This window comes from Neomonachus schauinslandi, chromosome 2 (assembly GCF_002201575.2).
Source record: "Neomonachus schauinslandi chromosome 2, ASM220157v2, whole genome shotgun sequence".
Lineage (NCBI taxonomy): Eukaryota > Metazoa > Chordata > Mammalia > Carnivora > Phocidae > Neomonachus > Neomonachus schauinslandi.
The window spans coordinates 160116527-160134044 of NC_058404.1; the positions used below are offsets into that span (position 1 = coordinate 160116527).

Sequence of the window (17518 nt, forward strand, 5' to 3'; positions counted from 1 at the left end):
GGGTGGCTCAGTTGGTTAAGCGACTGCCTTCGGCTCAGGTCATGATCCTGGAGTCCCTGGATCGAGTCCCGCATCAGGCTCCCTGCTCTGCAGGGAGTCTGCTTCTCCCTCTGACCCTCCCCCTCTCATGTGCTCTCTCTTATTCTCTCTCAAATAAATAAATAAAATCTTAAAAAAAATAAATAAATAAAAATAAAAAGAGGATTGCCGACCTGTGTGCAAACCCACTTCCTGTCACACTTCCATTGTCAACCTACTATGTATTAAAAAGTTACATGCTTAGGTTACACTATCAACTGAAAATAAGCACAGAGCAAAGCCTGTTTCTCTACCAGGCCTCCAAACTAGTCATTGAGAGCTCAGACTGCAGAGTCAGACTGTGTGAGTTCAAATCCTGACTCTACCACTTACATGCTGTGGAACTTTAGAAAAGTTGCTTACCATCTCTGTGCCTCAGTTTCCTCATTTGTAAAGGGAGGATAAGATTGTCCCCACCTCAAGTAAGCACTGTGAGGCTATATGTAAAGCACCGGGAACAGGGCCCAGCACAGAATAAGTACTTGATAAATGTTGAATAGTATTATTCCATTTTTAATATTTCTAAAAACCTAATAAAAACTGTACCTGTGATAAGTCAACACAAGCTAACTAAAAAGTCAAGGCTTTTTTTTTTTTTTGCCGTGGCTAGAATGACGCTAACTCAGCACAGTGATGAATGCTCACGTGCTGGTTAGGCACGTATCTGCCGTGCAGGCCCCCAGATGTGGGCACAGAATAGTCACAGAGTGTCAGGGCTAGATGAGGCCGGGGAAATCTTTGAGCATAATGCTATCATTTTACAAAGGGGAAGAGCAAGACCCAGAGAGGTGTCTTGTCAAAAATGAGCATTTGATAGAGGAGTCAATTAATTTAGGGCAGGAGGGGAAAAAAATAAAGGAAGAGGGACAACTAACTTCTGAGGGTTAAAATCTACATGCAGTGGCTCTGAAAGGCCTCTCACCTGCTTTATTTTTCCTGAGATTGCCGAGAATGACATGGCACTTGTACTGATGGACAGATGACCAGATAAACATCAGCATTCCGAGGATATGGAACCACCGAGCTTGCATCAAGAGATTTTTCCCTATCACATAGACTACAGAAAAAAAGAATTAGCTTATTAGCAAGCCTGCAAAATTTCAGAGGCTCAGGGCATGATACAGTTAGTAGAATCATACAGTTAGCAGAACACAATTATCCACTTATTCTGTTCCTCATGACTAGAAAATTATCCTGACATAATTTACCAAGTCTGGAGGGGAGAGCACTGTCCTGTGGGTGAAGGGGTATGCTCCTCAGCCAGGGGCAGCTTCAGTGGCCCCTGACAGAGAGTGCCACATGGACACATTCTCCTGCTCCCGCTTCAAATGCTTCAAGCACAGAGGTCAACTCTGTCTCCTTCTCTTGTGATGCACCCTTGTGCGGTGAGGCCGCTTTGCATTTCTATTTCTAAGCCCAGTTTTATGTCTTCTTTCTTACAGTCCACTGTCAGGAAAACACTTTATTTCTTTCTTTTTTTTTTTAAAGGTTTTATTTATTTATTTGACAGAGAGAGACACAGCGAGAGAGGGAACACAAGCAGGGGGAGTGGGAGAGGGAGAAGCAGGCTTCCCGCCGAGCAGGGAGCCTGATGTGGGGCTCGATCCCAGGACCCTGGGATCATGACCTGAGCTGAAGGCAGTCGCTTAACAACTGAGCCACCCAGGCGCCCCAGGAAAACACTTCCAAAGGAATCTCACCCTGAGCCGCCACCCTAAGCCATTCAGGGGAGACCCTGCATCCAGAACACTGACTTGACTGGCTCCAGCCAATGAAGAAAGCCCCCGGAGGTAAAGGCTCGCGGTGGGGCTTCTCAAAAGAGAAAAAACATAAACTACAAGATGAAAACACAAACGGTATCCCTTTCTGAGTAGAGAACCATGTTAGATTTAGTTCAGAAGTAGAAACGCTCAAAGTATCATCTTCCTCTTTCTTCTCCAGCTACCAAGAAGACAGGAAGAACGCAGGTCTTCCGAGGACTGGCATCAGAAAAGCAAATTAAGGACTTCCTTATGATCAGCAGGAAGCAGTCAGGCTAGTTAGGAACTTGACTGAAGAAACAAAGCTGTCCATTGACTGCGGATTGACTGTGGGGAAGAGCCTGAGGGTCTGGAGCCCAGAGACCGCCCCTACAGAGTTGATTCAGATAAGAGAACCAAGAATCATGCGATTCCGTATGGGCACCTGGAGGTAGGGTTCAGGTGATGACAGCTAATGACTAATGAGAGTCCACCAATGTCTACCTGTGTTAATTTCGTTTAAAAACTTGCCCTATATAAACAGTTTACTATAGACTCTTAATGTTTATTAGACTTAGCCATTTAATGAAAAGGTTATATTCTTACAGGTTAAAAATAAACAAAATATGAAAAATAGTTTTAAATTGGAGCAAGTCATAAGAGCATAGTCATTATACATCAAATCATTATAAGAGCAAGTCATTTTAGGATTAAAAACTGAAGCAAGTGTTGGAGAGTTCCCATCGCTGCCAAGTCACCTACTCTGAATCAGAGAAAGTACCTATGAGGGAAAGATTCCTAAGAGTAAGTTGGAATTATAATGCAGGAAAAGGGAGGCAGGTAGAAGGCTGAGAGTCCAATCTGTGTAGTTTTTAACTCTTTGTTTATTCATTAATTACTGACTGAGTGTCTATCTGGCACAAGGGATAAAGCAGTGAGTAAGTAAGGCAAGATCTCAGTCCTCAGGACCCCACGTTCCAGTGGCAAGGGACAGACAGAAACTAGTCGGCAAATAGATAACCAAGACAAGTTCAGGTAGAGAGGGCACTCTGGAGAAAATAAAATACAACAGTGTAATGGAGACTGGCTGGAGGAAGACCCTCTAGACTTTGAAGACCAGGAGACGAGAAGGTCTGGGCAGCTTACAGACATTCTTTCTCTTCCTTTTCACAAGAACCCTCTGAAATCGGGATGCGTCCCTGATTACACATGGTTCTGAGGTTCTGAGGTTCTGAGGTTCAGGGTGGTTAAGTAAGCTGGAATTCAGACTCAGGCCTCCCGACTCCCAAGCCCAGGCTATTCCTATCAGACTCTGCAGCTGGCAAATGCCCCAGTGTGTTCTCTCAACGAATTCCTGAAACCAGTTCTACCCATATTGTCCCAAATGCCTGCATATGACCTCTTGAAAGACAAGTAGGTGAAACAGAAGACAGCTTCAGAAAGGAGTGTCTAGAAAGTGATTTTTGTGGGTGTCTCAGCTGCCTTTTCTTGACTCTTTATATGGGAGGGAGGGCAGAAGCTGGGGTCGAGCTAGCAGACGAAGCTCCGGAAGAGATAATGTAATGCCAACAGAGGCCAACAGACTGAAAGCTAGTGGGTTAGCCGCGTGTTCTGGAAAGCTCCTTTGGGTGGATAGTCTAGTACTGCTCACCACAAATAACAGTTCAAACCTTGATATGGGCTGCACATGAATGCCACAGCAGAAAGCTCAGGGAGGAAACATTGACTTGATTAAATTCAGTGGAATCAGATGGAGAGATGCTAGCTGAGTGGTTGGAGCCAATAAATAATTCATGAATTAAGAAAGATCATTACTAAATCGTACTCTAAAGTCACTCCTCATGCCATAGAGGCCTTGGGTTGTACTATAGCAACAGAGAGAGGACATTCAAGGGGCTATTCTGATGCTGAAATCGAACCTGAGGAGAAAGCTCACTCAGCGAGTACGGGAAACATCTAGACTTTGGTCTCTATTTACACGGATGGATAGGAAACACGAAGACTTGGACTGAGAGAAAACAGTCACAAGTGGTCTGCCCTACAGTGTCTGGGCAGATGGATACTGAAGGTCCAGGGTGAAGTTAGCCTCCTAATGTCAGTCACCCCAAATGACTTGAGTTCTGTGTAATAAGCACGCATTGTTTTTACAAAAATGATAGTCCTATGTGTTAGATCTCCAGCCTCCCTTCCCCCCCCCCCCCCCCCAAAAAACTTCATTTCCTCCTCATAAACAAAGGTCATGATTTTGCTTCCCTCTTCCTGGCTAGTGGGAGCTCAGAAATGTTCAGACACAATTCTGACTAACCACAGTACTCTATTGTCCTCTCCCCTCAGGCTGCCTCCCTTGAAGAAAAGCTTTGTTATAATCGGAATCATCCTAAGAACTAAATGGCAACAAAATGGCTCTCTACTCCCTCTTCCAATCACAACTGTTCACTGCTGGCCCAGGCCACCCCTCCCTCCTCGGGGTTTCTGAGATTTAAACCGGCATCACCCTTCCCCTCCCACACACGCACCCCAGGGAGACTGAGCCTTTGGTGGAGCAACTGTCTTTGCTGACCCTTTCTCCTGTTCTTGGGTGTTCCCCTGCTTCCTGTCCAACTCTTGACCATGCTCCCTCTTTCTTTCCAGAGTTAACTCTGCATGAGTTCACGGACTTCAATCCCACCAAGGGAGAGCCACATCCCAATTCATCGTCCTTACACCAAACCTCCTGAACACCGGGGACTTTTACTATCTTTACCACAGGCGTTAGTGCTTATGTTGGTGTCTTTCAGGTTTGAGCAATTTTGTAATAGTTACTGTATATACCCTTGAGCATGTTGACTTTTTCTAATGGCCAGTAGAGTTCAAACTCTTCAAACGCGAAGTGGGCTGGGCAGGTCTACTTTCACACTTCCGCCAGGCTCGGTGGAGTGCTTTGCCCAGTGACTCAGCGACCAGACGCCAGGGACCACTCACCATTCCTGCCGTCCATGGGCACTTGGCTCAGCACAGTTAGGCCAGTGAGGACATAGTAGACAAGTCCAAAACAGTACTGCACGACGTGAATCACAGCATTGGAGAAGACACTGACATAGAAGCATTCGAAGAGCCTCCGCAAGCTGTGTAGCCACAGAAATACTAATACTAAGAATGCCGACAGCGCCAGCTCACCCCCTATAATTCAGAATGCAACACGTTAGCATCTCTCTTTCTGGGATTAATGCAAAGTTATATTTTTTTTTCCTGCTGTTCGACAGAGTATTAAATAAGAATAGAGCTAGGAGAGGGCCCTAAAAATCATCTAGCCTAACACTTTTTTAGTTAGGAGGAAGTGGACCAAGTGAAGGTAAGGAATTTGACTAGTGACAAACTCAGGTCTCTGGACTCTCCTTCGTCATGTGAAAGCCTTCTGGTTACATGAATGTCACTGTGAAGGAGTCGGTGCACTCAGAACCTGATGTCTGTGGATCTCTGGTTCCTGGCACTAACAGCCAGAGGCAGATGGTCAGGAAGAATGCCCGATGACCTCTAACAACCCCACCTGGTGGGATCCCTGGGTCAGGGGAGACGAGACACAGGTACCCGGACAGGCAGAAAAGGGGACAGGAACAGAGACAGAGGGAATTATGCATTTCTCTCCATATTCAAAAAAACAACAACAACAAAAAGAAAATTATACTTTCAGGGGACCGTGAGCCTTGAGATCTGTCTTTCTACCTGCCTCTCACCCTTCTGCCAAAAAAATTTGGAAGAAATGCTCGTTTTTAAGATGACATAACACCAAATGTTTGTTTTTGTTTTTTTAAAATAGATTTTTATTTATTATTTTGACAGAGAGAGACACAGCGAGAGAGGGAATACAAGCACGGGGAGTGGCAGAGGGAGAGAGAGAAGCAGGCTTCCCGTGGAGCAGGGAGCCCGATGCGGGGCTCGATCCCAGGACCCTGGGATCATGACCTGAGCCAAAGGCAGACACTTAATGACTGAGCGCCCCAGGTGCCCCAACACCAAATGTTTTTTAAATGAACGTCGCACATACACACACACATACACACACACACATCATAAGAATATAATAAGGATACAGTTTAACAAATTTTTACAAACTAAACCATCCTATTCCACCCATATACTCAGCACCCAGATGAAGAAACAGAACACAACCAGCACTCCTTTGTCTCTGCTCCAGGCACTGCCTCCCTCTCCCCCCCCCAACAAGGGTAAGCCCTATCCAGACTTCTAGCAGTACAGAATAGCTTTGGCTCTTTTTCTGTTTTAAATACAGTAAATCCTAGTTTTAACTCTTGAGGAAAGGGTTAAAACAAATATACGAATAAAACTCCTCACAACCAACCTTCCAAATTCCAGAACCCCAGCTAGCCCCACAGTAAACAAAGGGAGAGATGAAGTTTTAATGGGTGAAAATGGATCTGCTGAGGTCTCCACCCCTCCCAAATAGGATCTGCATAGGTCTTCCCTCTGGCTGTCATCTTTTGCGAGTTCCTCTGGTTATACAGAAAAGGATTGCTCCCTTGGAGCCAGTGGTTTGGCTGCTGGAACAAAGGACAGAGACAGCACCAATACAGTCTGTTTCTAATTCTGCCCTCACCTTCTCCCTTGACATTGAGGCCACCTTATGGTTTTCACCTTCAATTCCTGATTTCTAAAATTGTTCCATGTATCCTTTATGCGAGGTAGAGTGAGGTGACTTTAAAGGCTATTTTATAATCATGTGGTCAACAACTATTTAGAGTCAATTTTATTATACAACTAACGCTTACAGTATAACAAACATTTTTAACTGGTGATCAAGAGTAATTTTCTATTATATTTCTGGGGTTCTGAGACATTATTTTGGTTCAACTAGAGAAATGACAAATGTTTCAAGGCAAACCTGACGGATCCTAAGAGCTCTTCCACTGAAGTGTAAAGACTTCTGTATAAATTTATCGATAGGACTAAAAATATCAGAGGGAGAACAGCCAGTCTCGTACACAGCATAGCACTTGCTGGGAAGGCAGGGACGGAAGAGCTGACTCGTGGTCTGCTGGGATCTCAGTGAGGGACATGGAGACATCCCAGTGGCCACCGGGCTAGGAACCATGCAGAACTCTTTTTCTGCCCTCACCCTCCACTTCCTGGGCCCACAGAGGAGGAGCCTGGGGGTGGCTGTGAAATACCAGGAACAGCTCCCTGCAGGCAGGAAAGGCAGGAACAGGATGAAACGGTTAACTAGCCAGTGGAGTCGTACCTTGGAACTGGGCAGCCCCGAGAATTCTGAGCAGACCATGAAGCCAATTTGGAAAAGGCACTCCCAGGAACAGAGACTGAGTAAGGTGCCAAAGCAGGAAGCCATTCCACAGCACTGAGATGATGTAGAAGTGAGAAAAATACCTGCAAGGTTAAGCCAGTTAAGCAATCATCAGGGGAGGTCCACTTGAAAGCATTATGCAGGAAGACTACTTTGAGGCTCCAGAGCTTCTTTCCCCCTTTCCCAAAGTATAGTTTTGTTTTTTAATAGAACCTGAACCCTGCAGGCGTTCAGACTTTTACAAATCTCCTTTCAGATGATGGGACCTGTTAACTCAGGAAAAAGAGGCCTTCGGAGGTTAACAAGAACGTGATTGATCTTGTTAAACGTGGATAGAGGGTCAATTAGCAATCTCTCTTATCTCTGGGTAACAGGATTGGCTCAAGTTCCAACAGAGGGGGCACCAGACCCTGGCAAAAAGAACCTAGATTGTGCCAACAGAAGCCAAATGTGTGAAAGATTTCTAAATCCTGAGCAATGTTGCTGCAATAGCCATCCAACTGTTACACAAGATTTGCAAAACCACAAGCTCTCAGGGCTGCCAGAAACCTTAAAGGTCTTCTGATTCAGTGTTTTCCTAAATTGTGTTGACCTAAATTACTTTTATAATAACATGACAAATTTTAACTCATAAAACGAGGGATCAACGCCTGATGGTTACACCTCTCATCAGGTACAGTGCCTATTTTGCAATCAACAGTTATAAACAAAATCCAAATAAAACCAGAGCCAATGGACGTTGAAATTAGCAAGGTTACTTTAATGTGAAAGAGGATGCTGGTTTACTGAAATGAAATCACCTACTACGGCACAAAGGCCTAACACAGGTTCTTTTGAGGTCCCTTTACCTATCCTTCTCCTAGTTTTCTTTATTTAAATCAATTCAAAATCTTTCTGACTCTGCAGGGAGTCCTCCCTGGTCTTCAACACATCACTTTGTATTAAGCTTCTTCCTCGTCACAACAAAGTAAATCGAGCTCAGGGATTCTTCTCCAGATGATCCAGATGTTTGTATCAGAATTTAGTTTACCCCTCCCCTCCCCAGACGATGCCCACAACCCAGTCTGACAAATTCTGATCTAATCTGATCATTCCAGAGCAACCCACTTAATTCTTCCAACTACTGTTACAAATTCTATCACTAGATCTGCCCTTGCTGAGCGAGCCTGTTGTTCCTGATTGCGATCTTCTCCGGGCTTAAGAGCTTAGTTTCCTCAAAAGTTCACCTGTGTCACTTCCAATGCTCCCTCCCCCACCTGGCCACTGGTTTTTGGTTGCCTTCCAGGGTCTTTCTTAAGGCACACTTCCTAGAACTGAGCCCAGGTATGGTGCGAGCTGCAGGAGCAGAACAGAAGGTCAGCAGGACCTTGCTTTGAAGGCTTCCACGCAAAGGGGAGGGGCCGACTTTTGAAAAGCATCTTCTGGGCCAGCCACTCTACCTACTTCCTTTCTTCACAAATATTTAAGAGCTTAGAACGTGCTGGGCAGTGTTCTAGGATCTGGGAACTCAGCATGGAGCAAACAGACCAGGTCTCTGCCTTGATGTTTACCTTTCAGCATATGGTCAACAAATGAACCTATAGTTACCTAGCCTAATATTGGGTTAGGGGGGACAGAAAGGGTGCAGAGGGGAGGCCATTTGGATGCATAGTCAAGGATGGTCTCTCTAGAAGTGGATATTTGGCTAGAATGAATAATCCCAGTGAACTTCTAGTGGAAAGAATTTTCTAGGCAGAGGTAATGACAACCACAAAGGCTCTGAGGAACAATAAAGGACAACTGTGTGACAAGGACACTGGCTTTTATTCAGTGTGATGGGGGGCCATTTGTAAAGAGTGCCTTAAATAGCTTCTGTTTTAAAATCCTTCTGGCTAATGGAAAAGTTCTGGAAATGGATAGTGGTGATGGCTGCACAACAACGTGAATGTATTCAACACTAATGAACTGTACACCTGAAGAGGATTAAATGTTAGGTGTTATGTCATGTATACTTTACCAGACACACACATACACAAAGCATTGCTCGCTCATTTCACTCTTTTTAAAGTTAAAAAGAAATCCCTCCGGTAAGTAGGCAGAAACAATCCTGTAAAGTTTATTTGGTTATCTTCACGGGGCAGATGAGAAAACGAAGGCTCAGATGTTAAGTTACGTATCCAAGGTCACACAGTAAGTGGCAGCATTTAGCTCCAGACTCAGCCTGGATGACTCTGAAATTAAAATCACACCGCAGTACTTCCTTTTTAAAATAAAAAAAAACAAAAACAAAAACTTTTTTTTTTAAAGCCCAGCATGGAGCCCAAGGCTTGAACTCACGACCCCAAGACCAAGACCTGAGCTGAGAACAATATTCGGACACTTAACCAACAGCCACCCAGATGTCCCTACGCCGTGGCACTTCTAATTCATGCAACCTAGACCTGCCTGAACCTGAACTTTTCTGTCTCTATGTTACACGCGCCAATTTATACCAAGCTTAAGGTCAACCAGTCACCCAAATGGGTTTGGTATAAGCTGCTAAGCCACATTTTGCTATGCCCTTCTTGTGCCCTGCTGTTTCTGATTCACAGGCAAACTGCTGTTCTTATTCCTACATTCTGTACATTCTATCTCTTGTTTGGCTTGCCTGATTTCCCTCTGTGAGAAACATCTTCTACTCTATAAATCTCTTGCTTTTTAAAAAGACCCAGCTTTAGCCTCAAACAACAGATCTAAGAACTCCACTCTTTTTGTTTTAGACATTCTCCCTCTTTTTCCTCCCTTGGCACTTTGCTTAATTGCAGCACTGTTTCCCAAGCCTGGGGAAGAGGGATAAGGTGATCCTTATGGAAACACAGGACTTGGCACCAAGCAAGCACTCCTTTAATAAGTATTTCAGTGCTAATTAGAAGTTAGGGATTGTTCTAGGGATACAGAAAACAACAAATAATTCCAGCCCTCATGGCACTTACACTCACACACAAAAGTAAAATTTATAGCATGCCAGCAGGCGATAACTGTTCCTGAGAAAACGAAAGCCAGGAAGAGAAGAAGAAATATGGGGGGTGGTAGAATTATACTTTTAAACAGGGTGGATAGGCAATACCTCATTGAGAAGGTAATATTTGAGTAAAATTATAGAAGTAAGGACATAAACCATGTATGCGGCTATATGGGGGAAGAGCTTTCCAGATAGAGGGAACAGGCAGTGCAAAGGCCCTGAGGTGGGAAAGAAGACTAGCAGAGAGGCCTACAAAACTGGACTGGCACCACATGGGGGGCTAACTATAGGACACACAGTCAATGAGGTGCTGGGAACAAAACCATACAGGGTCTGTGGGCTCTTTGTATGAGTTGGAAGCCACTGGATGATTTTGAGCCAGGAGGCAGGATCTAATAATACATATTTGCTGATAGCTGGAATGGAGCCAAGGCCCCATTAGGGGAGTTATGGGGCTAACCAAGGAAGTGAACTAATGTTTTCTGAGTTCTGACTAGGTGCCTGGCCTGTGCTAGGTGCTTTAATATCATCACCACCTCTATGACAGGGAGGTGTTATTATGGGAGCACTCTAAGCCATACCACTGCCTTTTGCCTGGACCATCATAACAGCCTCTTATTCAGTCTTCTCCACACAGTGGCTAGTCATCTTTACAAAACATGGATCTCATCATGCCATGCCTCCTTCCCCATCCTAAAGCCATCAATGGCTTTCCATACACTCAGAATAAAATCCCATCTCCACCATGGCCCCACCCCTCCCTGCTGGTCCTCTCCAGTGTTGTCACTGTCACTGTCACGGCCACCCCATTTTGCTCATGATCAAGTAATCCTGCTGGATTTCCTCTGAAGCACTTAGTACCACCCAAAATCATCTTGTTTTGTAAGATCTGTTTACATATTTACTGCCTGTCTTATAAGAACAAAAGCTCTTGGCACCTAAGTACTCTATATAAACACTGGTTAAGCAGTTAATCAACAAACCAACTAAACCTAAACCCTCTTTCTCTTAAAATTAATTCAAAACACAGTGATCAACGACTTTATTATTTGTCAGGCACTGAACCAGGGATATGGTAAAAAACAAGACAAATGTAAACTTATGGCCAGTTTATAGTCTAGAGCAAGGGTTCTTAACATTTTTCTTCCATGGACTCCACTGGCAGTCTGGTGAAGGCTACTGGCCACTTCTCAAAATGTTACTTCAATCATAAAGACATAGGGATTACCAAGGAAACCAATTATATTGAAATATAGGTAACACAACTACTAAAAAAAGAAATTTGTGATATAGTAATATATGTGCTTAATTACTGCATCAAATAACAAGATCTAGGGATTTATTCTTGTGGTGATGAAAATGTTTTGATGTCTCTTCAATATTTTTAATGTGACATTAAAAAAAAAAACCTGTCACAATATTGCAAGTATTGCTAATTCTACTGTGGTTCGTTGATTACATTTATCATTAAGAAAATGCTGAATTTTGGCTAGAGGTTAGTGAAATGAAGATGTAATTTTTTCTAATCCAGGTTTGCCCTGAATTCTGTCCATAGGTCCTCTGGACCCCTGGTTAGGACTGCTGAACCCCTGGAGAAAAGTCTGGATGGCTCTTTGCTTCCAGAACTCAATTCAATTGCAATGCTTTGATACCATTTTGAAATCCAGAAGCAGAAGTACTTCTATACACATTACACAAGTCAAGAGCATTGTGACTCATGTTGGACATCACCTATTTATTCAGATTTTCTAGGAAATCAATAATCTATGAGCCAAAAGGAAAATAAGAAAAGTACCATCACCTTAATTTAGGAAAAAACCCTACCCAGCAGCGGTAATGGAATGGAACATGCCATGAACTGATTTAAGGTTTTATTCCTGCCTCCTTAGAAAAAAACAACTCCAAACAAAATTACTTAAGCACCATTTTAGATGCAGAAATGTGATTTACAGCTGCCTCTATGTGTAAAAATTACAGGCTTATTTTCACTTTTAAGAGTACGATTGGATTTTGCACAAGGAAAAATATTTAAATATAGTATCTAAGCATATTTGTTTTTCTTTCTTGGCCTGGACTTGCTGTATCTTCTTCCAATACTAAAAGAAATGGTCTAAATTTAGAAAAAAACAAAACAGAACATCACTTGGGCATCATGGGAGGTTCTACTCTAGAATTCTGGAAGAAGAAAAAGGTGTAAATTATGGGAGAAATTACAATAAGCCCAAAAAGTAGTAATGAATAAAGGAAAGGTACCAAATCTGTGTCTTAGCTGTCATATAATCACGTGCTTAAGCACGTGGGCAACAGCTGGGCAATGGGAGCCAGAGAATCGGCTGAGTGCAGGGAATGATTTGAAATGTGTCCTTTAATCTAGGGACACCAATACCTTTTTCAAAATTCAGAAAACAAATTGTTAGAATTCACAGTAAGAAATATTTTTTCTTCACTTTATAACATTAAAAGATAATCTCAGAATGCCATTGCTATAAAGCAGAAAAAGGACGTATTGCAATCAAACTTGATTAAAAATAGGATGGATAATTTTTGCTTAAAAGGAGCCTCTAATAAATAGGGGGTTTGACTAATTTGTCCTAAATACTTCTACCTCTTCCCAGGGCCTCATTCCCTTTCCTCTTCCTGTGAATGATCTAGTTCTTCCTTCTCAGGGTTAACACCTGATGAATCTTTCTCCAACAGACAAAAGTGTTGGGGGGGCGGGTTTCCACGTTTCAGAAGCCAAGTTACACTCAGCCGCATTCTTGTCTGTGGACCTGGGACACTCACGGTCTCTGAGGTTCAAGCGATAACCCTGGTGTTTTAATACATTTGAAACCTTACCACGTTCCTCCAAGTTCCTTTCTAAATGTCAACTTTAGATGCACCTTAAACACAGAAAAGCCACTGCTATTTTCCTACCCTCTAGAAGTGTTTGGCTGACTCTTCCCAGCTATGTTCTGAATTCAAAGTAAAAAAATAAAAACCCCCAAACAAAAGCAAACTATAACAAGTCTTTACAATTTCTGAAAGAATCCTACTTAAGCCCTAACGATTTAATCTTTCATTGAACTTGGTTATGAAACCTGCTGAAAGTCAAAGCTTCGGGGTCAGGCCTGCCAAAAATGTGCACTCTTGGGCCACTTTCTCCAGGGGTACCCGCCAAGGTGCTAGTTAGGAGGGTCGGTGCAGACGACGGAGGTGGCGACCCGATGACCAGCGGCTCGCCCCTCGTTCTGACTTCGAGGGTCGGAGAGACAAATGGGGAAAACAGAGGAGCGAAGGGCCGGCCTGCCTTCATGTCTGCAAGCGGGTGACCTCAAGTTAGATTATGAGCCCTAGAGTGCAGGGGAGGGGGAAAAAGGAGAATTTGGGACCAAAAGGCTTTAACCTGACGCCTGGGGACCAGGCCTACATTCGGAAGCGCTGCCACTTTCCCCGAGGGAAAGACTCCGTGCGGCCACAAGTTCACGTTCACGCGTGGCTCAGCATCCTCGGTGTCCGCGGGCCCTCGGGGTATTCCAACCCCTGGGCCACGACGCGGACGCGGCAGTGCCCGGCCGCCCCGGCCCCGCGCCCCGCCTCTGCTGCCCCCTGCCGGCTGCCCGAGCCGGGCGCCCCCGGCTCTCCGCGCCTCGGCTTCCCGGGCTCGGGCCGGGGCGCGGTTACCTCTTGGGGACATCAAAGACCCGGCAGGCGGCCGGGCGCGACGGCCCCTCACGCTTTGTTTTCCCATAGCGGATCAGGTCCTGGAAAAGCGCGCAGCCCGGGAGCAGGCCGGGCGGCACTAGCTGCAGCAGCAGGGTCAGCAGGAAGGCGGCGGTCAGCGTGAGCCACAGAGCGCGCAGCGGGTTCAGCGCCCAGAGCTCGGCAACAGCCCAGAGAGCCATAGCCGATGCGCCGGACTTCGCGCTCCCGGGGCCCGAACCATCCGCCGGCGCTGCAGCGGCTGTCCGCGCGCCGCACGCCAGGCTCAGGTGGGCGGGACGTCGGTAACGCAACGCGGGACGGGGACGTACGCGGCCCCGCCCAGGACCCGCCCCGGGGGCGGGGTGACGCTGGCGCTCGTTGGTCGTCCTCAGTCCCTAATCTGACTCAGGGACCTGTAGGCGGAACCCCAGAGTGTGATTCAGCCATATGACTCAAAGAACAAACAACCTGATTGCTGCATTATTTTCAATGGAAAAATGGAAACAACCCTGAATGGTTCACTTTAGGGTATTTAGTTAAATTATGTTACTATGACAGGTTGTAATATCATGCAGACATTAACATGGTGATGACGAAGACTGTAGAAACACGGAACGGAACGCCGTCTATGATAGTTGAAACAGTAGGTTAAGTGAAAATAAGTTGACTATAATTAGTCAGACAATAAGTTGTCTGTGATTGCAGACAATCATACTAATACAGATACATGTATATATTGATGAAGAAGGCAAGTCATACACCAAAATGAGTAGTTGTATTAGGATGTCGGGAATATGTATAATTTAAACCTGTGAATTAGAAAATCATCAAGGCAATTGCAAATAACCCAAAAGTGAAAGTGGTAAAGATTGTATTTAAAAAACAGCATTCCTTTCCTTAGAGTTCCACTCCCTAGAGGCAGTTTTTAACTCTATGTAGTAACAATGCTATTAATTGACTCATCAATTTTAAACACTTAAAATTTGGATTTAATAAATTTAAATCAATAAATTCAATTTAAATATTGATTTTCAGTTACGATAAATGAAAATTTAACTCTTTTAGATAATTTAAAAAAAACCTTTAAAATGCCAATTCCAAAAAATATTGTATGTCTATTATTTGACAGGCATCGTTTCGGACAATGAGGACAGAGAGGTTTACAGGACAATGTCACTGCCTTTTTGGAGCTTACATTCTTGTAATTGAGTGGCAGGTGAGAGATGAGAGAGGGGAGAGGCAGTTGGCTTATCACTCTTACCCCAATGAGATACCCTACATGTGTGTTGGATAAACATCAGGGAACTGGGTGGGTAGGTTAATGTGACTTCAACAATCCGAAGGATTATTAGAGTTTTGGTTCTTTGTTCAAGAACACCCAAGGCTTTACCAGTGCCCTGAGAGCCATGTGATAAAGGATGGTCAAACTGGCCTTGTAGCTGGGACAGTGAGGCCTTTTTGTATGACTCAGGATCTCTTCGGCAGGAGTCACCCCTTCATTTTTCTTCATTGTTTTTAGGTTAACACCACAGAAATGCGGCTGGCCTTTCTAGGACATCTTTCCAGACAATCTACTTGCAGGGTCCAAGTTTCCTGGGTGAGAGAGGTTCTCTTTTAATTATTTGACTTGGGAAAGATTGCAAAACAAGATAGGTGTGTGTGTGTGTGATAAAATAGGAAAGACTGAGGCTAGAGGGAAAAGTTTTCTCTCTCTCTCTCTCTCAGTTCAGATTTTAATGAGTATATAGCTCATATTCAGACAAACCACCTGTAGAGGGCAGTGGCTGAACAGGAAGTCACAAGACAAACCCTATTGAGAGCATTTGCATATGTTTAAATCCTTCCTGGATTGAATTATTTCAGAAGTGGAAAACCAGGCTAACGTCTGTTAGAGAGATCATTACCAATAAGTATAAGCCAGTTTTTATCTTTCTTCATTTAATGACCAGCACTATATGATCAACAAATCTCTGGCCTTGCCTGCAGTAAATGATAATGTCATTCTTCTAGTTGTTCAGGCCAAAAACCTTGAACTCAACCTTGATTCCTCTCTTTCTCTCAGAGCTTAATTATAATTAGTCAGCAAATCCTGCTGGTTGTGCCTTCAAAATACGAAACCCAAATTCAATCAATTCAATGAAACCTTTGGAGTCAGTGCTTTACTAAAGACCCTAGCCAGCTCAATAAATAAGAAAAAGAAAGGGAAGTTCTAAGGACTGCAAAATAAGAAACAAACTGTCATTATTTGGAGATAATCAGAAACTCCAATAGAGTCTAAGATAAGATATTAGAACTAATTGGAGAGTTTGGTAAGGTTACTGGATACCAAAATCAATTTTTAAATATTGATCATTTTATTTCCCAGCAAAACCAGATGATAAATGTTTTAAAGATATGATTTTAAATGGCATAAAATATTACGTTTAGGACTAAATCTCATAAAAGATATGTAAGTCTTTTTCAAAGAAAATAAAATCATACTGGTATTAAAAAGGACATATCTAAAATGAGAGCTATACTAAGCTCACAGACTGGTTAAGATGATAATTTTCCCCAGACTGATTTATGGAATAAATATAATCCTGATTAAATCCCAACTTTTTGTGGAACTTAACAAGTTGATTCTAAAATTTATATGGAAGGGGCATTTGGGTGGCTCAGTCAGTTGAGCGTGAGACTCTTGGTTTCAGCTCAGGTCATGATCTTGGGGTCATGAGATTGAGCCCTGCCTTGGGCTCTGTGCTCAGTGGGGTGTCTGCTTGAGATTCTGTCCCTCTCCCTCTACCCCTCCCTCTGCTCTCACTCTCTCGTTTTCTCTCTCTAAAGTAAATAAATCTTTAAAAAATTTTATACGGAAGTAGGAAGGGCTAAAGATGGCCAAGGCACTGTTGAAGATGAAGGAGAAGGTTGGAGGGCTTGTTCTATGAGACATCAAAGCTAACATAGAGCTGTAGTAATGGTGTCAGTGTGGTATGGAAGTAGGGATAGACAATAGACAATGGAGCATGGTGGAGAGCCCAGAAACAAATCCCCATATATACAAACACTTGACGAATGATTGAGGTTGTGTGATACATCAGTTGGGAAAGGATGTACTTTATAATAAGTGAGGCTAGGAAAAATGAGTAAATCTTAGGAGATAGACATAGGTGGTGACAGATAAGGAAAAGAGAGAAAGAAATGGGACCCCTTCATCACTCTACTAGTAAAAAAATCAATTCCTGGTGGATTAAAGACCTACTGTGAAAGGCAAAAATAAATATAGAAGGTAATATAGGAGACTACTTTCTCCTATATCTTCTAGAAGGTTACATAAGAAACTACCTGATCTCATGGTAGGGAAGTTTTTTTTTCCCCCCAAGATATAAAAAAACAACTAGAAGAAAATATCAGTACATTCTACAACATTAAAATTAAAATCTTCATCAAAAGACACCATAGAGTGAAATACAAGGCACAGAATGGGGAAAGGTATTTGCTATACATATAGCCAATATAGGATTAAATAAAAAAAATTTTTTAAGTGCAAATAGAAAAAAAAGACAGGCAACTTGATAGAAAAATGGGTAAAAGACTTGAGCGGGCACATCCCCAAAGATACTCAGATTACCAAGAACATACAAAAATGTGACCAATCACATAAATAATCAGGGAATTGAAAATTAAAATGGAATATAATATTACATCAGAATGGCTAAAATTAAAACAACTGAGATACTGAGTGTTAAAGTTCTAGAGCAA

The 17518-nt window shown here is 43.3% G+C and overlaps 1 protein-coding gene across 1 annotated transcript in view; it reads right to left on the bottom strand.

The window, feature by feature from the left end:
- Window positions 1–14054, bottom strand: part of SRD5A3 (steroid 5 alpha-reductase 3) — a 15386-nt gene extending 1332 nt beyond the window's left edge. Inside the window, exons 1-4 of the mRNA XM_021701663.1 lie at window positions 13757–14054; window positions 7054–7196; window positions 4779–4976; window positions 1001–1135 (exon numbers count right to left, since the gene is read on the bottom strand). Coding sequence (XP_021557338.1) covers window positions 1001–1135; window positions 4779–4976; window positions 7054–7196; window positions 13757–13977 — 697 coding nt within the window. The 5' untranslated portion in view covers window positions 13978–14054. The remainder of the gene's footprint in view (window positions 1–1000; window positions 1136–4778; window positions 4977–7053; window positions 7197–13756) is intronic.
- Between the last annotated feature and the right edge of the window lie 3464 nt (window positions 14055–17518).